This window comes from Abrus precatorius, unplaced genomic scaffold (genome assembly GCF_003935025.1).
Source record: "Abrus precatorius isolate BTA unplaced genomic scaffold, Abrus_2018 Scaffold4, whole genome shotgun sequence".
NCBI lineage: Eukaryota > Viridiplantae > Streptophyta > Magnoliopsida > Fabales > Fabaceae > Abrus > Abrus precatorius.
In genome coordinates this window covers 21,585,775-21,608,506 of record NW_020874384.1, presented here as the reverse complement: position 1 = coordinate 21,608,506, position 22,732 = coordinate 21,585,775, and the positions used below count along the sequence as shown (strand labels likewise).

Sequence of the window (22,732 nt, the reverse complement as noted above, 5' to 3'; positions counted from 1 at the left end):
AAATATATATATATATATATATATATTTACTTAAAAATATAAAAATACACTCACTCGTATATGTTTTAATGCATTATGATATAACTTTTAATAAAAATTTATTATTTATTGATTTCTGAATTAGTACAAGCTTGGAAACTATAATGACAATCCTTAAGTTTTTATTGCATCATTATTGTATATTTACAGTTGGCAAATTAAAGCTCTGATGACTTTACTTCTTGTGGTTATGAATTTTAATGCTTTAATACTACATTGCAAGAGGAACTCCGGTAATGTCTTGGGCCACATCTGGGCCTCAGTGTACCAAATGGTGATAGTGACTGGGTCACAGGAGCAGGATTATTGGCACTTGGCGCAAGATAGGAAAAACGTAGCTGGTAGGAAAAGTTCACCAAGTTTGGTGACATGTCTGTGATGAAATCATGAGAAGGAGATTGAGATAAGGGTGGGAAGAAGAGGGTGAAATTAAAGGGAAAAGGAAGGGCATGAGCACAATAGTGAGGAGAAGGGAAATTAAAGGATATGATAGTGTGGGGAAGATAGGCATGGATTCCCATATTGTTAGGTAGTGGTTAATTGCTTGGGTTTGTGTGATGGTGATTGGTGTTGAGAGAGAGACATCCTAAAGTCATCAATCCCATGTAGTCCTTTATCAGTCAACTATCCATCCCTTTCAACAAACGGAACCTATCCCATAAATCTTTTCTTTCTTTTTTATGTTTTTTCCATAAAATTATAATTAAATATAATTTTTGCATCCTCTGTTCTCTTACTAACCTAAACCCAATCTTATCTCTATTTTTGTTCACACGTCCCACCCGTATCTGCCAACCAGCATATATTGCCAACATTATCGTTAACTCAACCTATTTTATGTTATTAGATCAGATACGGGTGGTGGAGTTATTGAAGTAGAGTGGTCCCCTGCCAAAAACCAATGGAAAAAGGTACTTTTGAATTTTAAAATTCTTATACACGTTTGTTTAACTGCTTTGCTGATTGGTTTGGTCATTTAGGCCAGATTTGAGTTATATCAATGATACATCGTGTCTTGTGATCCCAAAACACTCTTCTTTTTGTTAATTGGGGGGACAAAAAGTAATCGAGGTAAGAAATGAATTGGCAGTTTTATAAAATTAAAACATGCATGAGATGATTGCGTGGGTGAAGCTGAGAGCAGACACATATTTGGGTATAATGGATAAGGCGATTAATTTACAATTCCATTCTGTGACATGCATGACTTGAATTTGCTGTCCATATGTTTTACCAAACATCCTTAATGGAGACTTCAATGGGATTACGAAACTAATTAAGACAACTTCATTGGAAGACATTATTTTTATTATTATTTTGGTTGGCAGGCAGCGCTGTTTGTGTTAATTAGTTGACACGCAGGGAAAGCAAGTACCGAAAGCACGTGTTACATTGTGAGTTGGCCATTACAAATTATTGTCCTCTATGTTCAAGCTCTTCAACAACATCTTCATACATTCAAGTGCGTGCCAATAATTGGATTGTATTAAGCCCATATGAACAAATGAAGGAAACTTTTGTTCCATGACAAACCACTTCACATTCTCCATAGTCTTGTCTAGTCATTATGAATGACAAGAAGAGAACAACCATTGTAACCGGGAGGCATATAATATGATAGAAGAAATATTATAGGGGGGAAAAAAATTAAAGCTAGTAACTTCAATTCCTTCTAGAACAGACCTTAGGGCACTTCCCTTTTAATTTAGTGGTCTTGGATTAAATCCAAGGGTTGCTTTGAGTGTACTTTTGTAATTGGAAGCTATTCCATGCTTTTGGGTAGTTCTGCTAATGCTTTTTAGAGAATGATAACTCCATTGCATGATACAAAAGTAACGAGGATGAATTTTCCAGCGAACATTTTACCGAACATCCATTCATTTAGAAAAGTCCCATGATTTTAAAATTTCTGAAATCTTCCCAATATAATATTGGCCACAATTGATAATCGGAAGTTTGGTGAATGATCTTTTTAGACATGACATTAGCATCACATGGTGTTGGGCCCTTTATCCTACAATTAAACTTAAAGTTCCGAGACATACCAACGATGATCTTAAATGTGATAATGACATTTTAAACGGTAAGCTACAATTATTGGATTTGTTTTTTCAGTTTCTTCACTTTCACGAAGCTCTGAAATCGGTCCCATACACAACACACAGGCATGAGCTGAATCTTTCAGAAAATATAATAATAAAAAAATAAAGGATGAGATGAGAGTATAGAGAGACAATGCATGATTTCACTTTACAAGGTGTATCACCATTCCCTCAGGCTTGCCACAAGCATTGAACTTTGGAAGCAAGATAAGTCAAGACCTAACAAATAACAACTTGTCCACAAGCACAAGGCCACGGTTGAGTTTGACAAATTTAAAATATAGTCGTAGGCCTTCCACCAACTAGCACAATCAATCCATTTTGACATCATTACCGTCGCTATTAGATATTGATGTGATGTGGGTTTCGGGGCATATTGGCAAAACATTAACTACTCTAGAGACGAACTAACAACTTTCCCATTTAATTGCCATAGAGCTCCGTTAATTTTGTCAATTCCGTGTTGAATGGTGTGGTTTGTAAAGAAAAGGATGTTTCATGTGCAAAAATTCCAAGTTGATGATATCAGTGAGTCACTAAGCTGGACAAAGTTGGAATGATGGCATCACTATTACTCTTGAATCCTCTTCCTACCACACTCTCCACCATCCTCACAATCAATCAACCAACCTGTGAACTTATTTTTTGGATGGGTACGTGATTTTCGATACAGCGGAGGGAAGACGAAAGAAGAGAGTTTAAACAGATTTTTATATATTCATGAATTACAATTGACATGTTGTAATAATAAAACCTAAAATACTCTTTCTAATACTACACTCTCCATTTTTTTTATCTATCAGTTATTTTACACAGTTTTAAATAATATTTAATGTCTTAAATTTCTATAAAAAATTATTTCATTTTTAATTTTACATTTTTTAATTAATAAAATATTTGTATTTATTAATATGTAAAAAGTAAGGGTATAATAAAAAAAAATAGAAATATCAAATGAGTCGATCTAACTAATTTAGTTAAAACTTATGTGAGTTAGAGTCAAAAAGTCCACAAATTCAAAAAGTTCATAATGTGAAAAATCTATAAAATTAAAAAGTTCATAAAATTAAATAGATTAAAGCTGACACATGAAATAACTACTTTTCAAAAAAAATTATTATAATTTATTAAAAATATTTATTTTATAAAATATTTTTCATTATAAACTTATAAATAAATATAATTACTTAAAAATAGATAAAAATAATTAAATTTGTATAATATCAAATATTTAGAATAAATCATTATTATTAAATGATATTAAATAAAATATAATAATTTATTATAAATTAACTTACATATTTATCTAATTTTTATATGTATTATTAATAATTATTAAAGTATAGTAATATTTTTCATTCATATAATTTTATAAATAATTTCTTAACATGTTATTTTATAATTTTATTTGAATATTAACTCTAAAATTGTTTAAGTTTAAATATTTTTATGTTATTATTATTATTTATTTATTTTTATAAAATTATTTTAGAAACATCACATATTTAATAAATATTTTTAAAGTCACAAAGAGACATAAAAATGATAATAAAAAGTAATATTAGTTAAATTTATTAGGTCATATATATCAAAACGTTCGAAATAGTTTATTTAAATAAAATTTAATGTGTTAAAAAAATAAATACAACATTATAATCATTAAATTTGTAGACACGTGATATTTAATATTGTAAAATTTAAATTGACTTTGAATTGATAGAATTTTTTATTTTTTAAAATACATTTTTTTATATTTAAAATATATTTTTAATTAATTTTAAATAAATATATAATAAAAATAATAAACAAAACATGTGTATTTTACTAAAAAATTAGTACAAAATTTATTAATTACTCTCTAAAAAATATGTATATTTATTTATTTTTATATACATTATATATTTAATAAATATTTTTAAAATTACAATAAAAATACAAAACTGACAAAGAAGAAAACAAGTTAACTAAATTTGTTAAGTCATCTATTTTGTAAATGCTTAAAATTATTTATTTAAAAAAAATTTAATATGGTAAAAAAAAAAATACAACACTTTTATCATAAAAATCATAGATATATAATACTTAACATTGCAAAATTTATTAATGTAAAAAAGTAACTTGTAAACTTAATAAAAATAAATATTTATAAATTAAAATTTTGACTCATCTTAATTTGATAAAATAATTAAATAATTTTTATATTTAAAATATAAATTTTAATGAATTTAAATAAAATAATTTAATAAAAATAATAAACAAACATATTATGTTTTTTGCTAAAAATATAATACAATATTTATTAATTACTATTTAAAAAATGAGTTAATCCAGCTTTTTATTGTATATTGAGGCGGTAAATAAACGCACTACATATGGGGCTTAAAAAAAATTAGAGCTTATAGTAAGTTGTGTAAGGTAGGTTCTGAACTTAAAGCTATATTGACAGCTCTATAAAAAAATATACTTATTTAAACTCTCGATAAATAAAAAAAATATTTTTTAAAATCGTGACAAATAAAAAAAAACTGGAGTAAAAAGAAAAATGACACATGCAACATATCTTTGAATAACACATTAAATTCACCCTTTTATTTTGACTGTACATATTTACTTTACAGTTGGATTAATTTATTTAAATTATGATTTTGACAAATAATTTTGACAGTGCGTCATTGTGGTAAAACAAGCCTCTCTCTCTCTTTCTATTGTATTTTTGTGACAAAGAGATTGAAATATAAAACGGTAGAAGGCCAAAGCCCAAAGGCTACAATCGGGGCTATGCCACATATCATATACAATAGAAACACAAACTCTCCTGTGGCTGTGGGCCAAATCTGCAGAGGACACCTATCTGATTCACATGCCTCTGTGATAGTATGAGAATTGCAACTTGCTTTCTTACTCCATTTGTTTTTAGGCCTAATACTCAAAGCTAGCCATATGCAGCACACTAATCCATTTCATTTTTCAGCCCATTCTACATCACCCTCTCATACTAGATGTCTAAATTGTTCCCTGCCAGCCCACTATGAGTATGTTGTCATTCTTTCGCTCATTCTGTCTTCTACCTGGTTTAACTTGTATTAACAAACCATACATTATAGCTTAAGTGGTGAGAGCCAGTAGGTTATATGCAAGATGAGTAGGGTTTAAATTTTCCAATGACAAAAAAACTTGCATTAGCTAACAAAATTATTGGGGACCACTCCCACCAGTAATTCTCTCCACATACGTTTGCAAAAAGCTTTATTTTCTTTTATAGTGGAATGAAGGTGCTACAAAATTCGTTTCATTCCTTTATATTGAGACAATAACGGAGGTTCTTCTTACAGCTGCTGAGGAGATCCACATGGTTTTCCTTCGGTCCCTCATGGCTATGGATCATATCAATTACTTTGTAGGTTCCATGTTGACCACTTTTGCTTCCGACAGGGGCCAATGGAAGGTTGCCTTTCATCATAGAATCACAAGCACATCCATGTTCTCAATCCTTCCCTTCTTTTCCATTTCAACCATCCTACAAACTCTTGACAAAAATAGAAAACTGTCGCAGACTAATATTAAACAGTTGCAAAGGTTTAAAAAAATTCATTATGATTTCCAGCTCGAAGTTGACAAATCTATATCCACTATATAAATAGACAAGTGACTAATATTAAGTTCGTTACATGGAGTACAAATAGACTTCTAAAGGATTATAATACGAAGTTAACTTAAACTCACAAGAAATTAAAAAAGAAATCTCGCATGATCTACATCGTTAAACAGGTCATGCACCAACTCACAACTTCCACTTTGAACATTCAAGTCACACCACTGCCTAAAACCTAAACAAAAACAAAAACAAAAACAAAAACAAATAAGAAAGATATAAAGCATCTTTGTCCATTGACTGAGAGTCACATCGATCACAAGTGAGTGACCGAAAGTTTAGTTTTCGTTTATAGTGGTTGGGTTTGAGTAACCACTATGGGGCTACGAACCATGTGCTTCCCATCCGTCCAAGAAAGCGACCCGAACGCCGCCCCGGACTCACCCAACACCAGATTCCGGGTGTCCGCCGTCACCGTCACCACGAACCTCCGCTTTTTCACTGCCTCCGAAAACACAAGTCGTGACGGCCTAACTGTCACCGTCACCCCCTGCAACTGCGACTCCACTCTCACTCTATAAACAGAATTTCTCGGGCCCACGTTCGTCACCGTCCTCATGAACGTCTTCCTCGCCAAACCTCTGGACGACACCGGGAACAGAACAACAAACGACGGGTAATTCAGATTCTCCAGCAATGGCTTCCTCGGGGGACAGTTGGGCGGCGAACGCGTAATCACCTGAATCAAGTTGGGCCCATAACCGATACCGCAAAGGAAGGTAACGTAATCATCACTGGTCATGTCGTAAACCAAACCAGGGTCCATGGCACGACCCAGGTTGAGATGTCCAGCGCCAAAGTCATAGGGCGTGGAACCATTGCCGGTGGCTTCGTCGGTCATGAGGCGGTTCGTGTTGTCAACGATCGTCGCTGTCGTCATCATCGCCGATCTTATAGCCGCTGGGCTCCAATCAGGATGCGCAGATTTCAACAATGCCGCTGCTCCACTCACGTGAGGACAAGCCATTGAGGTACCCGACAAAATGTTGAATTCGGTTCTTCGAGGGTCCGAATCCAAACCCGAAGGACCAACCGCGTCCGTCCAAGCCGCCAGAATGTTGACTCCCGGAGCAATCAAATCCGGTTTGAGTATCTCCGGGTTCAACCCGTTGGGTCCCCTGGACGAAAAAGAAGCCACAACTGGTGCTGGTTTAATTCCAATTACAGTGCCTTTGAAATCAATTGTGGCTGTTGGATTCGAAGAGGAAGAGATGTATGCTTTGATGGCATCCCCCTCGTCAGCACCGAGAGCACAAGTGGGGAGAAGATGAGCGTCGCCGATTAGACCTTCGCCGTTGGAAATGCCGTTCGCCAGAATCATTCCCACTCCACCGGCTTTCTTCACCACCAGCCCCTTGGCAACTCTAGGGCTACTTCCTCGATCGCAAACCACTATCTTCCCCTTCACCATGTTTGGGTCCAATGCATTCTCCATGCACAGCGAATCCGTAATAGCACCAGATTTTCCAGGGTAGATTAGTTCATACATTTTCTCCTTCAACGGCGCTCCCGAGTAAAGAGACACGCCGGAGAGTCTACGCCCGTCGCCCAGTATCACCTCCGCCGGGAAATCACGATCGATAGTGCCCGCTCCCACCGTCGTCAACCATGGAGAGAGGTTAGTCACCGACATTCCACTGGGCCCGTCATTTCCACCCGAACTAGACACAAAAATTCCTCTTGAAACTGCACCGTAAGACCCGATCGCAATAGGGTCCAGGTAGTAAGGGGAAGCGATGCCGTCTCCGCCGCCAATTGACATCGAAATGACGTCGACACCGTCGGATACGGAGGCGTCGAATGCCGCGAGGATATCGGAATCGAAGCAACCGGAGTTCTTCCAGCACACCTTGTACATGGCCAGTCGCGCTTTCGGAGCCACACCCTTCGCGATTCCAGAAGCGTAGCCCTCCATGCTGGCTTCAAAAACGTAGCGACCCGCGGCAGTGGACGCCGTGTGGGTTCCGTGGCCGTCGGCATCTCGAGGAGAGTGGAACTCGACGGTGTCGTTGATGGATGCGCCACTTGCCTCGTGACCTTTGGAGAAGAATCTCGCGCCAATCAGCTTCCTGTTACAATTTTTATGTGAGAATTTCACACCCGTCTCGCACACCCCTTTCCAGCGTCTGGGAATGGGGCCTAAATTCGAATCGCTGAAGCTCCGCCGCTCCGGCCAAATTCCGGTGTCGAAGATTCCGATGATCACGTCGGAGCCGTAATCGGATTCGGACCACAGGCCACGCTGGTTTCTCAAGCCAAGAAACTGCGGGGAGCGAGTGGTGTGTAGTACCCGGCGACGGTCCTCGAAGACCGCGAGCACGGAGGGGTGCTGGCCAAGGGATGCAACTTGTTGTGGTGTTAACACCGCGGAGAAGCCGTGGAAAACGGTGTCGTACAGATGGAGGATGCGAGTTGGCTCGGCGAACTCGGCGGTGTACCAATGATAATGGGTTGGGAAAATAGAGGGCTTTGATTCGGAATCAATTCTGAAAATGAATGTTTTGGAAACTTGATCCTGCGCTAAGATTTGCGATAGCAAACTAAAGATAATGAATAAGAAGATGCAGGAAGGTAGTGCGGGAGGAGGAGTGGCATTCACCATGATTTTAGCCATTGCAGTAGCAGTAGCAGCAGAAGAGTTGTGAGTGTAGTGGTGGTGTGAGTGAGAGTAGAGAGTGATGTATTATTTATATGAATTAGAAACATATGATGCATACACGCGCGGAGATAGGGCAAGCCGAGGCTTCTTTTCAAGTGTAGACAAAATATAGCTCTAGTTTAATAAGTAGATTAAGTTTATTAATTTTGGTTAATAGTGTATTATGTTTGTGTGTTCATTTGTCCTCGTTGTTGGATGCGACAGCTCCTTATGCCCATCCATGAGACCTAAAAAGACGGGTACAGTCCATGATCTTGGCCCCCATTCTTTTTCTCTAATGAATGAAAGCGATGTCATTGTCCGCTGAGGGCATGAGACTCCAAGTTCTTTCCCTTTGCCTTTCATTAACTCTGTTATGTTACTCTTTATTTAACTGTAATGATGTATTAGATTTGGGATTAAAATTAAATGAGTGAACAGAATCTGAGAGGGGATGGGATATTTGGGATAGCAAAGTTGACGAAAGGTGCTTCGAATTTCACAGAATCGATGTCAGTGGGCACTTTCTTTGCTTGGCACTACATGGTGACAACTTACTTATTTTAATTACACGTTTGTTATCAGTAAAACACTTTATTATGACTAAGTTAGTCTTGTTTTTTCTTACATATTACTTCTATGAGCCAATATCAATATAATACGTGAAAAACGTCTTTGTTTTAACTAAAACGGGCTGTGATTGTTTATAAACTAATATTGTGGAGTAAAAGCCAACGCGCAATATTGTAGAGACATGCAATGAAATCCCATATCATGAATAGGGTATGAGTTATCCTCTCACTGTCCCATGTACTTGACGCACTTTGTTTCCATGCATGCCAACTTGTAGCCTCACCTACTAAGGTTTTATCGAAATACTAGAACAAAGTTCGCCACGTAATTTTCCACTCTTATCTACTTTGTCAAATAAGCTAGCTCTAAAGCTCTAATCAAGTATTTCCACTCTTTTTCCCCGCCACGAAAATATATGAGAACGCTAATTCTTTTACAAAAGAAATACTAAAAAATCATATCTAACAAAAATTGAAATATTAATATCATTTTTATATTAACAGTATGATCCATCATAGAAATATGTAATTTTTCACTACAAATATTTGATACAGACCATCGATTTAATTATGGCATTAATTAATACGATATATCATACTTACAATATAAGGTTATATATATTCGTACTAACATTTATTTTTCTGATAATTATTTAACATGTTTCAAAATGAACAATAATATGTATATAATAAACTTTTATTAAAAATAAATATAATACCATATAAATGATTCTTATGAAAATAATAAGAGAAATATTTAAAGGCGAAAAAAAAGGAAAAGATGATGTGGGGGAGATGAACGGTGCAGATTAGACGCCTACGCTGATGGCGGAGAAAAGCAGGCTTGTGATTGGGAGTGGGGGGTCCCACGTGAATTCGTGCCTGTTGTTGAATGATGACATCATCGTTCAATTTTGTTCTGTTAATCGCTGGAAAGCTTACATTGTCAGTAGTTGGAGGGTATCACTTTGCCACGCCGTTAGTCAACGAACTATCTCAATCATAAATGCAGCAAACCAGAGATGCAATTATTTTAAAATATTATTTTTATAAAAATTTAATTAAATATGTATATTTAACAAATGAAATGATAACCTACTCACAATCACAAAGTTTAATTGCAAAATTTATTGGAATAAATTAAATAACTATTAAAAATTATGTCTTACTTTTACAGTTTTTTTTTTTTTAAGAAAAACAAACTTTTCTTAACATTTTGTACATAATTAGTTGCTTTATTTTTATATTATTATTATTGCATCATCGTCGATCATAATTCATTATTTTGTTTGGTCCCACCTTATAATTATAATACTTCTTTTATCAAAGCAAAAGATTATAAAATTAAGGTCTCAGAAAAAGTTTGATTTTAGGTGCTTATGGACTAAACTCTATCGTTTTTGTCCCTTTGATTACCAGACATTTTGTTGACTTCACGTCAGGTTTTGCGCCTTTTTATTTATTTATTTATTTACGTGTTCCTAACCAATCAAAATATATAATACATATATGTACTTTCAATTTTAAAAATAAAAATAAAAATTCTGTGCCAGATTCTCCTAGTTCTTGGTTGTGACATTATAAGTTAAAAATGCTTTTAAGTACATATTGGATAAATGAAAATAAAATACTAAAATTACAAAATAAATTGTAGTAATCAAGATAATTTTTTTAATAAACTAAACCTTTGATTTAAATGAAAAAAGGCCTCATGTTAATACAAGAAATACATATAATTTAATAATTTAAAACTATTATTTAATATTTAAATAGAGAGGTATTTGGAAGGAAAAAAATTTGTATGTTACTTGACAAAAGCAATACGTGTGTGTTTGAAGAGATAGAGAAAAATGAAATGTGTCATATTTTAAAATATAAAGCTTGAATCTTTTAGTTTTTCATCAACTATAGAGAAAAGAGATAGCCATTAATTTTCGTAACTCAATTACAAAAATAATGGCTAAAAATACATTTAACGCATTTTAATTACCATACAGGTGGAATGATAGTGATTTTCTTTTTAGTTTTTGAAAAAATAAATTAAAAAATCAGTCTAAATTTTGTGTAGAGTCGAGTATTAAAACTCTTATCCCCGCGCACTATTGCTAGAGCAAGTGAGAAAGACAATGTATCTCTTATTTTATTCTTTAGAATATATTTTAATCCATTTATAAATTTTGTTGAATGAAAAGCAAAATACCTTTTTATAGACCACAGCTGATCTAATTATTATAAAATATGTATGGGATTCTCATAAATAAGACGTTCAAGGCTTCACCATGAAGATTAAGAGATACATTAGATCACATATGGACCAATCCAACTATACACAGCTCTGACGTCTAAGTGTGCCGTTTGCGGTTTGCATGTCCAAAATGTTACTTTTACAGAGGCCCTTCATAATATGTCTCCTTCCTAAGTTTCTCATACGTTTTTGCATTCCCTTTTTGTTCCTACTTTCAAATTCTATTACTAGGGACATTTTTTGGGCTTTCACTCGTTAACTTGATAGAGTACGTGTTAGTGAATTCCATACATACAATTCCAGAAACAAAGACTAATTGTTTTAGAAGTAAAAAATAAGGCCAAAAAAAGGGGAAAAAGTCGTTTAATTTTATCGCTTAACATATAATAAATCATGTTACATGAACAATCTTAAAAGGATTATTTTAGTCTCTCGTTTCAATTTATTGGGTAAAAGCGATTCAAAAATAATAACGAGCGTAATTAATTCTATCCCATAAAAAAGGCGTTGAGTCTAAACCTTGACGAAGCGACACAATAAGAATAACCACGGTTGTAAAAGTTTAATTGGTTCAAATGAAGAATGAAGATATACTTTAACATTGAAGTTAATATTTATTTTAGTAAAATAATAATACTAAAATTAGATTTCATACTTAGTGTGTCATTAATGACCTATTTAAATGATCTAGTCATTGATTTTCGAGAATGAAAACATCTCAATTCTCAAAACAGTGTGCAAATCCAGATTTGATAATCAAAATTTGGAAAAATTAGAGTTTGCATGTGTCAACTAATTGATTTTATGTTCTCATCCTAAGGTCATTTTATATTAGTTACATTCACTTATTCGTTGGCATGTAAAGATCACTTCCTTTTAATTAAGACAAAAATATTTAAACTTTATATCAATGTCGTTGCTTTTTGCTTTTTGCCTTCAAAATGGGTAAGATTCGTTTTTTTAACTTTCAAACATATTTAATTTTTATATCAAAATTACCACGAGGTAAGCAATAAAAATAAATAATCTCAAAAAAATAATTAAAGAATTAAAATATTTTAAAATAAATTATTAACCTCTCTCTTATACTTTTTAATATAATTTTACTGTATTTTTAATAATTTGTATTTATTAATAAGAAGAAGCATCAGCTAGTGCTTTTGTGTGTCACTGGTCTCTAAACAGTGCATGATAGTGCCACTTAAGTCTAAATTCAATGATAATTAAACCGTCGTAGATAAACATCATGCCAAACAAAGTATGATTAAATCTAACCACATTAAATAGAATTTATCATTATCATTTAAGATCGGAAACCCCACTTACGTATATCACATTGAATATACCAGCCAAAAACCTACATAATAAAGATATATTATACAAAACGAGAGGAAATTAATTAAGGAAAGCACATGCCATGGGGGGTATATAGCTGAATTAAGACTCAACAGAGAACAAACATTTGAAGATAAAAGGATTAACTCGGGACTTGTATTTGAATGTACCTATTTGGCTATGTCTCTAATTACATCGAAACCCATCTCGGTTGGTTCGGTGGCCTGAAGTTCATAGTGGATTCCATCCAACGCTCTTCGCAGCCCATCCTTGGAAGTTGCGTATAGCATCTTTGCTCTAATCCTTGATGCCGTAGGAGACCTGTGATCATTCAATCCATTTACTCCCTAAATCATTAAATTATCAAATCAATTCCCCACCAGGGTCCCCCCCGGAAAATCATCATATAATATTATAATTCCACCCATTTTCCCTTGCCATTATATGCAACATTATTGCTACAACTGTAATAGACGAAACTCATAATTAACATAGGGACACAGGACACTCGATAGGCTATTTTTGTTTCTATGCAAAACCCCAAATCAGATAATGGTCGGAAGAGCTTCTAAAATATAATAAGAAAAAGCCAATTTTTATAAACTCCTTGATATAACAAAAGTTAAATATTTACTTAAACTGTTTATGTATATGAATTCCCAACAATGGTAATTATAAAAAGGCGATGAAAGAGTAAATATATATAGTAATTAATAGATGAAGTAAGTTAGCTGGGGGAATTATAGAGTGCGGTGAGGGACCATGCGATGAAGAAGATCTTGCTCTTGCGGCAGTTATCAACGGTGACGAAGTCGAAGTCAAAGACAGCATATCGGCAATCATCGGTGGGCAAGGAGGCGGTGAGATCATGATAGTTTTCGGTGGGGCCACCGAGTTTATCGACAGTGACGAGCCTGGATCCTTCGTCGATCTTGAACACTATGTATCTGTGCACCTTCTTCCACTTCATATCCATGAACGAGTTCTTGCACTCATCCGTTACCCACATTCCAGTGGTAGCCTGTTAATTAATCAACAACACATACATAATCTATATATGTATCTAAGTATAACAGACAGCACAAATCAAAATACAAATTAAACAGAGGAAAGTAGCATTACCATCTTGAAAGCCATCGCCATTGTTTCTGAAGCTGTAAATGTAAAAATGGTTGGTCGGGTGGTGTGAGAGCAACCCCTCCCTCTATATATAAAGTTAAGCTCCTCAAATGCCATTCGTGTTATCTCCTATTTACACTCTTGTCCTACATTTCCACTTTTTTAACATTGTTTACTTTCTCCAATTTTTTCCTTTCAAGTTATTACAGACTAAATTATATTGGATTTTTTTAACAAGTGTGGCACACGATATTTGTTATTTATAATTTAAAGTTTTACTCTTTTTTTTAAAGAGAACTAATATATATATATATAAGTCTCTGAGAATAAAATTTAACTAAAATATTTTATTTAATTTTTGGAAATAATCTTCCGATAAATGATTACAACTGCATACCTGATTAAAAATTTGAATATAAAAATTATAATTTATAATATTTACGTTTGAATAAATAAAATTTAACTTCAATCCAAACCGTTGTACGTCCATAATACACCAAGTTGAACGTACGCGATTATTATTATGGATTTTGTTGACGAGATTTGCTACGTAGTACCAACTTATGATTGCACGAGCATTAAATTAGATAAATAAAAAAGAGGTTGAAAATGATTTGTATATCATTGACGATGAAATGACATAAATCTATTACACGAATCATGACGGTAATTTAAGTCAATATAATTTATGTGAAAGAAGTATTTTGCATCAGTGTCTCCCAAAAATATATTCATCTCACAATGGGTGATGTCTCCACTGCGTAACTTGTAATCTTGCGGAATGCACAAAGACATGTAGAGTAAAAATATTCATGTGTTTATTATAATTTTTATTTATTTATCTTTTGGAAAAAGAATTGCTCACTGTAAAAGAGAAAAGAAAGTAAACAGCAAACACAGAAACAGCATTAAACAATATGGGCATTAAATAAATAAAATACATCATTCATGTTTATGACAAATAGCTACATAGACAGTATTAGCTCAGGACAATGGAGACAAAAACCATGGAACATCTGGGATCACACACCCACAACCCTCAACTTTTTCTGACAACAGTCTTTGCGTGAAAGTAAAGCAGAGGAGAGGAGGTAAAGGAAAACAAAAGAGAAAAAGGCTGCTTCACCGTACACCTCAGTTCATGCTCGTCCCACCGATCATCAGTGATCGTCATCGGTTCCCTTATTGTCAGGTTAACCATCGTTTGTTTGCCTTGTTATACGTCCTCTGGTGTCTCAGTTCTTCAATTTTTAGATTTCATGCCCCAAAATCTGCTATTTTTCCGTACAATTATGTAAGAAAGCCAACTAGATAATACACTTTATGTACGTCACCCCTATGAACTACAGAACTAGTATATTGAGATATACTAGTGGATATTTAAGGGCTAAAGTAACGTTTCTTGTAGCATTAGAAGAGACATTTTTGGGTATTACCTTTTTTATATTTAAATTGTGTTTTTTGGGATATATGTTTATAAACATAAAAAATGATACGTGGTATTATATACGACATTAATTTTTTTAGTATAAATAATAGAAATTTCTCGGGCAATATATTCAAAATATTAAATCTAATTCAAAATCAATTTCGTACTAGGTTTTCTTAAAGCTTGGTTTATCAATACAAGAAAATGCCAGGGTTTCTATGTAATAAGTCCTTGGTAAGAGGGAAACTGGAGATAACTATCGGGGGAAGATACGAAAGTGGATGGGAACTGGGAAGCTATGGACTGGGCCAGTCTATAAGGCATTTGGACTTAAGGATACATCTTGTCCATGACTTGTAACATTAAAATGAATTTTCAAAAACAGCAGTATATAACGAAGATTCAATGGAAACCGCATTAGCTCCTTTAATTTCTTTCCCTTTCTCTACAGAATACAGGTTTGGGTTAATGTAAGTAGTGAAATACAATAAGCAAAGCTAACAAAAATAATGAAAGGGGTAAAAAAAGTGCGGGATTGTCATGGGGGGAGGGGACTGACTAGTGAGATTTCCTAGACATTTTACAGAGGAAATTTAACAAAATTTGTAACATGTGGAACAATTTGTTATCATTGCAACAAGAAAGGTCATGTTTCCTCATCCCACTGGCTCTTGGGTATCTCCCCCGAGTCCGCAATCACTACCTTCTTTCTGGGTTTCCCGTTGTAGGTTCCAGCACCCCCTTCAATTGCAAAAACAGTATCCATACCTTGGACAACCTTGCCAAATACAACATGTTCTCCATCTAACCTGGAACGTTTGCAAGCCAACTGACATCAATTTATCATAAAGAGACTCTGCCACAACGAAAATCATATAACTTGTAAATTATGTACTCTCTACATGCAACATTAACAAATAACATTTGGCCAAATGATCCCCGTTTTAGCCTATACGATGAACTGACAGGATTGAGAAGATTTGTCTGGACGCAACAATTTGTGTGCATGGCGGAATAGCTTACCAACTGGCCTTCACCGTGGTGATGAAAAACTGTGAGCCATTGGAATCAGGACCGGAATTCACCATAGACACAACGCCTGCAACAATGAAGTAGATTTACAAAGAAACAACTTAAACATACAACTCAAAAATGAAGAAAAATGTCAAGTTAAAAGATTATTTAAGAAAAAAGAAAAGTAAAATGCTTGCATCCAACCAAATTTGTCACAGACCAGCATGTGAATGTTTTATCCTGAAATTCTCATCACGAAAGGTTCCACCATAAATTGATTCATATCCTTTTCCATCACGATGAACAATGTCTCCACCCTGAATCACGAAACCGGATATTATGCGATGAAACGGTGTTCCTTTGTAATGAAGTTTTACACCACTAGCACTCTTTCCTTTCTCCCCTACACAATATGTAACACCCATAATCAGTAGGTAAACAAAATGGAGTTTAAGTTAACAAAACAAGACGAAGAGTTTAATACCTGTGCACAAAGCTCTAAAATTCTCTGCGGACAGAAGATTTTCAATCAATTAAAATTGCAATGCATAAGGATAGTCTAAGCACTACTTGCGTAAAATGAAATAATATCCAATGAGGTAGCTTCACGAAGTAGATTTGACTTTAAATTTACTGAAAAGACTGAAGTCCATACCTAAAGGGTAGCTCATACTTAAATATATATTTAGCCCTGGTAAAATATATAATTAAATTTATTTTTAGTCTTACAAAAAGTTTTGCTGGTTTTGATCTTCATAACTTATTAATTTTTTTAAAGTTGTCCCTGTCACCACTTAGTAGTGATTTGATATAGATCTAATTAAGCGACGTAAACAATCATTTAAGGTTGCACACAATGTGACGAGTTTAGACACATGTCATATCATCAATAAGTGGTAATAGGTACAATTTTAAAATTTATTATGACCAAAATCAACAAAAAGAATTGAAGAATTATTAAAATCAAATTTAATCATATTTGCAAGGACTAAAAACATATGTTATCTTAAAGCAACTAAGCTATAGACTAAAGAATTGCATTAGGAAATCAATGACATACCCACAGTTTTTGGTACAACTTGGCCATATAATCCAATGACAATCCTACCTGCAGAAATTATAGAGTATTACACATGAGTTGTTACTTTTATCTGCCTACATCCTCCTTCTCACAAAATACTTGGTAAATCAATTTGGTTCAAATGAGAGCAATTGGTTACAGTATCTAAAAAAAATAGCTCCAAACCTAAATGTTGTCCATCAATGTCAACATCCAAGAATACTCTGTTTGTAATTTCAGGCTGTTCTTCCACTTTCTCCTCAACCTACATCAGAAAAGAAGAAATTTTACTATTGACAAAACACAACAACTAATAAAGAAGAGTGTAAATTTTGAAGGCCTCAGACAGTTCTCTTAGTACAAGCGTACAGACATAAAGGGATGAACAAAGGTTATTAAAAAAGGTTAATAGGGTATGCGGCTCCACTGAACTTTTACTTTTATTCATTACTATATAACTGGTTTACTAGTTTTGCACCAACATTGTATGAAAATTTCCTTCATGAAGATTATTGAGTAATTTTGACGCCACTAATTTTTACAAATACAGATAAAAGTTTCAATCAGATTGCTAACATTTGTCCCATGTGAGCATTTGTCAAACTATCTCCTCAATTTTCCAAACCCTTTTTTCATTGCCTCCACTACTCAAAATTGCTAAGTCTATTACTGCAGACGTATAATATGGTGGAGGAAAGAACTCCCTTTGTATTTAGAAATTCCAATCCATCAAGAACTTACTCTCCTTAAAGCTAAAATTTTTAGGTTAATGGTTATGAAAGGCTTCACTATATTGTTTGATGTTTCTTCAACAAGTTGTTAGGACTTGAAAGATGGACAAGCACAAATCCACTCTACCTTGTGCTGAAATTTTACCTTTTTCCATTAGAAGAAAGTACTGAACCTTTTCCCGTTTGATCAAAGAGGCTGAAATACCATATAAATAGCCAGAAATACCATATAAATTAACAGATCTCCCAACGACTTTCCTAAAAGCTTAATGGCCTGTTTGTTTAACTCCTGAAAAGGGGTTTACAGTCCCCCAATGCACAAACATGCAACTTGAGGCACGTTATCCCAATGGAAAAATATTTGCTGTGGAGGAACAGAGTTTCACATAGGGAAACAAACAGTTGCTGCCTTGCACAATAGTCCTTCGGCTTTAAGCGAAAATAATACACAAAGTCTACTCCAACTTATACTAAAATTCATCTTTTTTAATTAGAAAAATGAACGCTGCAAAAAATCAAACTCCTTGTTTTTTACTCTTCTTAATGGCAGACTTGAATACAAATTTATGCAAAACAAATTCAGAACTTCCTTAACATGAACATCAACTTCTATGTTACCACACAACCAGATATTTGAATTACTGATAAAATCCATAACCAAGATGCATAGACAGATGGAAGACCATACTCCATATATTCCTAAAGAATCCATTGCCCACACAGGTAGATTAAATAATAGTAAATACTCGGCACTTCAGAAGGGTTGTTGTCCTTGGTAATAAATATTTATCTAAACTCCAAATCATTAAACCATGTTATCCAAGTTTAATTTTAATGGTATTGAAGTCATTGTACAATCAGCACGCAACTGCAATCCCAATACTTATCAATCTGAAGATTCAACTCGCCTATGTATCCCAAACCCCATCATCATTCAAGCAGCCGTCAGAAAATCATCAAATTATCATCACCATTCCCCAAGGTAGTTAAACAAATTGCCAAGTAAAGGGATGGATTACAATGCAAAGGCAGACCACAACGTTATCAGTAGTATCAAGGCTGCCATATTGCAGTGCATGAGGATAAGGATGTATATACCGACCAAGCTAAAAAGAGTTACGGTAATTACCTCGGCAAGATCAAATTAGTCAGCGAGCAATACTACAACGCAAAAGTTAAAATCTGACTGCATATGCATCGTATCAGAAAGTGAAAGTAAAGAAAGAAAGAGGTTGAATTTCACCTAAAACTAGTGGAACCAATCATTCAATAGTGAAATTAAATTAAAACGGAAGCCCCATTGAACTTGTGTTACTAGATTCAATGACAGATAAAATAATTTGCTCGAAAACCGGCAGAATTATCCGAATCAGATCCATAGTGCAAACTGTAAATAGAACAAATAAAAAAGGCATACCCGTTTGGAACCAGATAATGCGAAAATCAAGAAAATTGAGAGAACAACGAAGAGGAGGAGGCATCGCGGTTGAACGAGAAACGAGATCGCTCTACCCATTGCTTCACCACCCACTATATCGAGTTACATCCAATCACCAAAAAATCGCAACTTTGAGATCCTCCATGGCGAGAGCGTAGTGGAATTCTCTCGGAAGCGCTCAATGGCCAAGGACAAATGAAATCGCAGCAGTGCACAGTCGTTGAAGGTCGAAGCTGGTTCAAGTTGCAGTAGAGGTCTGCAAAGGGCATAAACGTGCGAACCAAATAAATCATTGTAATGGTTTTTTTCTATTCGATTTTGTAAACATCAATTTTCAATATTTACAAATAGATTTTTAAATTTTTTTACTATAATAAATATTTATTTTTAACTAAAATGTATTATTTAAATTATTTATAATGAACCTTAAAAAATTTATATTAATATTTTTTAGTTAAGACATTATACTAAAATAATTGTTATTATATGATAATTTATTTTATTATATTTCTTAACGTGTATTTTATTCTCCAACGTACAGCCTAATCATATAAGGCATGTGGCGTGTCCTACATGTTATATTTCATACGCAGATTAAGAAGCAGGAACAAGTGTTTATGCTTACATTTATAATGTTGTTTAAGTTTAAACGAATTTAACCTTCTAATCTATCTATTTTTTACGTGAATTAATCTTTCAAAATTTGAAGCAAAATAACTTATGCACGGTAGACAGATTCATCACAGCTAAGAAATTCAGTGAGCCCAAATATTTGTATTATTTATTTAATTATTTCGTCTAGCAACAAAAAAAAATTTACTAAATATTTTGTGGTCAGCAAAAATAAATTACTCAAAAAAATTGGTCAACATAAACTATTTTTCTTCAGCTGTTGGATTGGGCCCCGTTATTGAAGACAAGCCCCGTACCCCGTTCTACTACTCCCTTGCCCAAACTCATTTAGTTGATATTGTTATTTTTAAGTATTTCGTAAAAGATTTAACAGTGCCCAGCTGATGAAAAAAATATCTTCCCTCCTTACTCCTACATCTCTTAATGAAAACTCCTTAGGCATAATGTTAATAATGGAGCCCCTTAACTTGAGTATAAGTTTTTAACATGTAAGTTATTAAGACCTAAAACCAATCTATTTCTTTGAAATAACTTTAATTTTAATTTTAATTACTAATATATATATATATTAAGAAAAAAATTCCTTCAATTATATATTTTTAAATTACAGAGTAAAAACAAGCAAAATATAACGTTTTTAGTTTTGGTGAAATTTGGTATTTTGCGGCATTTTTTTTATAGTAAAAGAAGGTTAAAAATAATTTAATTTAATCAAATTGATTTATCCAAATTTTAAGAAAAGGTGAGAATTTGAAGGCACTAGATAAAGGGAAAACTAAGTAAGAAATTAAATTTACTTCCCCTTACAAGCAGAGGGATTTAATTAGATTGAATAAAGGTTTAGAGATCAAAATTACCTACAATTCAAATTTAAAGTACAAGTTTTGTTTTTAATTAAAAATCTTGAGAGGTAAACCAAAGTTTTGAAATTAATCTTCCTATGACGATGATGATTAAGTAATATGATAGCATTACATTAAAGAGAAAAAGATATATTATTTTTATTAAATAATGTCTCATCATGATTAATTATAAGATTCATTAATTGAAATTTTAAAAAAACTAAATAGGTCAAAATCTAGTTTTTTTTTTTTTTTACTAAATGGACTTCTAAAAAACCTTAACCTAACTCATTAAATAAACTTATTTTTCATTGTACGGTGTGGTAAAATTATTTAAAAAAAATAAATTAAAATACAATCTAAACTTTAAAAAGTTCAATAAATTTATACATATTTTAATTATGAACTGTAATTTTAGTTTAACATATCTATTAATAGGTGGTGTTTGATTATTTGGTCCTATTTTGGTGGTTCTACGAATTCCAAGGCTAACATAAATTTATCCCAGTCAAAAAGAAAAGCAAAGTAGCCAGCGGTTGGTTGCGGGAAGTTTGGTCTATTTTTGGTGCTTTTTTAATTTAGATGGATGGAAAAGAGAAGGCAGCATCTATAAATACAGCCAGTGGAAGAAGAATGATCAGGAAAACGAAAGAAGAGGGAGAAGAGTGAAGATGGCGTGTTTTGAAGCAAGTCGCCTTCTCTCTCTGTGCCTCGCTTTGCTCCCAGTGCTTCCAGCGGTTATCTCCGCCGCACCGGAACCAACACCAGCCCTCACACATCACGGAGGGCGTCTTCTTACCGGCCACTTGTCGGTCGGCATCGTATGGTACGGTCCAATCCCAAGGGCACAAAAAAAGGCTATTCTTTCCTTCCTCAGGTCCCTAAAACAAAATGAAACTGCTGCCACTGACCGACCTCAGGTCTCATCATGGTGGAACATCGTCGAGAGCTATCAAACAATGGCCAAGGTTCCAACACGTGGCATCCCCAATATCTCAGTAAAGGTGATCAACCAAGCCTCTGATCCAAATTACTCTCTTGGCAAAGTGGTCATCAAAGACTTCATCAAACAACTCATCCCCAAGGCCACTGGTGGAAACCCAAACGCACTCGCTATCATCGTAGCCTCAAAAGGCGTCACCGTTCAAGATATGTGCGCTGGATCATGCGTCCAACACGGGCTCATAGATGATCAACTATATGTTGCTGTGGGAGACCCAGAAGAGGAGTGTCCTGAATGTGCATGGCCATTCGCGGGGACAAGTGGTGTGCCACTGAAACCCCCAAGCGGGGACATTGGAGCAGATACCATGGTGAGGTTGTTGGCCGGTGGTTTGGCAGGTGCCATTACCAACCCATTTGGTGATGGGTTTTACGCATATGGACACGGTGAACAACTGGTTGAAGCGACGAGCAAGTGCTCTGGTGTTCTTGCAACTGCCACTGTACCTGTGGATCCCGTAAGTGGTGGATCCTATAATAGTGTTGGCGACCAGGGTACCAAGTTTTTGCTCCCTGCTATTTGGGACCCTAAAACTTCATCTTGCTGGACCCCATTGTAGGCTTCATTTTTTCAACATTTCCCTCACTTCGTTGCAGGGTTTTATATATGCCTGAATTTTTTTGTTTCATTTTCTCCCTTTGAAATAATAAAACTCGAAATGTTAGAGTGCTCTCCACTAAAATATGATAATATTAAACGTAATAATTTTTTATTAAAATAATAAATATTAATGATCCGTGTTGTTAAACTTCAAGATATATTAAATATTCTCTTTAAATTATTATAAAATATTAAAAAAATATTTATAGTTTTTTCAAATGCACCACCAATGCTATATTGACTGTATCGTGCATCCCTCCTTGCAAAGCTATCATGAGCG

At 34.1% G+C, this 22,732-nt stretch overlaps 4 protein-coding genes across 4 annotated transcripts; 1 reads left to right on the top strand and 3 right to left on the bottom strand.

Moving 5' to 3' along the window:
- Positions 1-6,082: 6,082 nt before the first annotated feature.
- LOC113866341 (subtilisin-like protease SBT1.6) lies at positions 6,083-8,407 on the bottom strand. Its single transcript, XM_027501220.1, has one exon. The coding sequence runs from the start codon at positions 8,405-8,407 to the stop codon at positions 6,083-6,085; it is 2,325 nt and encodes a 774-aa protein (XP_027357021.1).
- A 4,346-nt stretch (positions 8,408-12,753) lies between these two features.
- Positions 12,754-13,752, bottom strand: LOC113866391 (actin-depolymerizing factor 5-like). The gene is made up of 3 exons (XM_027501293.1): positions 13,706-13,752; positions 13,345-13,604; positions 12,754-12,904 (listed from the first exon to the last, which is right to left on the bottom strand). The coding sequence occupies exons 1-3, from the start codon at positions 13,724-13,726 to the stop codon at positions 12,754-12,756; spliced, it is 432 nt and encodes a 143-aa protein (XP_027357094.1). The 5' UTR covers positions 13,727-13,752.
- Positions 13,753-15,538: 1,786 nt separating this feature from the next.
- Positions 15,539-19,657, bottom strand: LOC113866390 (peptidyl-prolyl cis-trans isomerase CYP21-1). The gene is made up of 7 exons (XM_027501292.1): positions 19,354-19,657; positions 17,392-17,470; positions 17,206-17,253; positions 16,630-16,653; positions 16,366-16,548; positions 16,155-16,230; positions 15,539-15,940 (listed from the first exon to the last, which is right to left on the bottom strand). Exons 1-7 carry the CDS (start codon positions 19,450-19,452, stop codon positions 15,778-15,780), a joined length of 672 nt encoding a protein of 223 aa, XP_027357093.1. The 5' UTR covers positions 19,453-19,657; the 3' UTR covers positions 15,539-15,777.
- Positions 19,658-21,520: 1,863 nt separating this feature from the next.
- LOC113866340 (protein EXORDIUM-like 1) lies at positions 21,521-22,411 on the top strand. The gene has a single exon (XM_027501219.1). It carries the CDS (start codon positions 21,521-21,523, stop codon positions 22,409-22,411), a length of 891 nt encoding a protein of 296 aa, XP_027357020.1.
- The last annotated feature ends 321 nt before the right edge of the window (positions 22,412-22,732 follow it).

What these genes read in the sequence shown, in the direction of transcription:
- LOC113866341 (XM_027501220.1), bottom strand. Translation starts at nt 8,407, where the DNA reads ATGGCTAAAATCATGGTGAATGCCACTCCTCCTCCCGCACTACCTTCC.
- LOC113866391 (XM_027501293.1), bottom strand. Translation starts at nt 13,726, where the DNA reads ATGGCGATGGCTTTCAAGATG. An exon ending in TGGCGATGGCTTTCAAGATG is followed by an intron (nt 13,605 to 13,705) that starts GTAATGCTACTT and finishes ATTAATTAACAG; the next exon opens with GCTACCACTGGAATGTGGGT. An exon ending in AAGATCTTCTTCATCGCATG is followed by an intron (nt 12,905 to 13,344) that starts GTCCCTCACCGC and finishes GAATGATCACAG; the next exon opens with GTCTCCTACGGCATCAAGGA.
- LOC113866390 (XM_027501292.1), bottom strand. Translation starts at nt 19,452, where the DNA reads ATGGGTAGAGCGATCTCGTTTCTCGTTCAACCGCGATGCCTCCTCCTC. An exon ending in CATTGATGGACAACATTTAG is followed by an intron (nt 17,254 to 17,391) that starts GTTTGGAGCTAT and finishes TAATTTCTGCAG; the next exon opens with GTAGGATTGTCATTGGATTA. An exon ending in ACCACGGTGAAGGCCAGTTG is followed by an intron (nt 15,941 to 16,154) that starts GTAAGCTATTCC and finishes CAAACGTTCCAG; the next exon opens with GTTAGATGGAGAACATGTTG.
- LOC113866340 (XM_027501219.1), top strand. Translation starts at nt 21,521, where the DNA reads ATGGCGTGTTTTGAAGCAAGTCGCCTTCTCTCTCTGTGCCTCGCTTTG.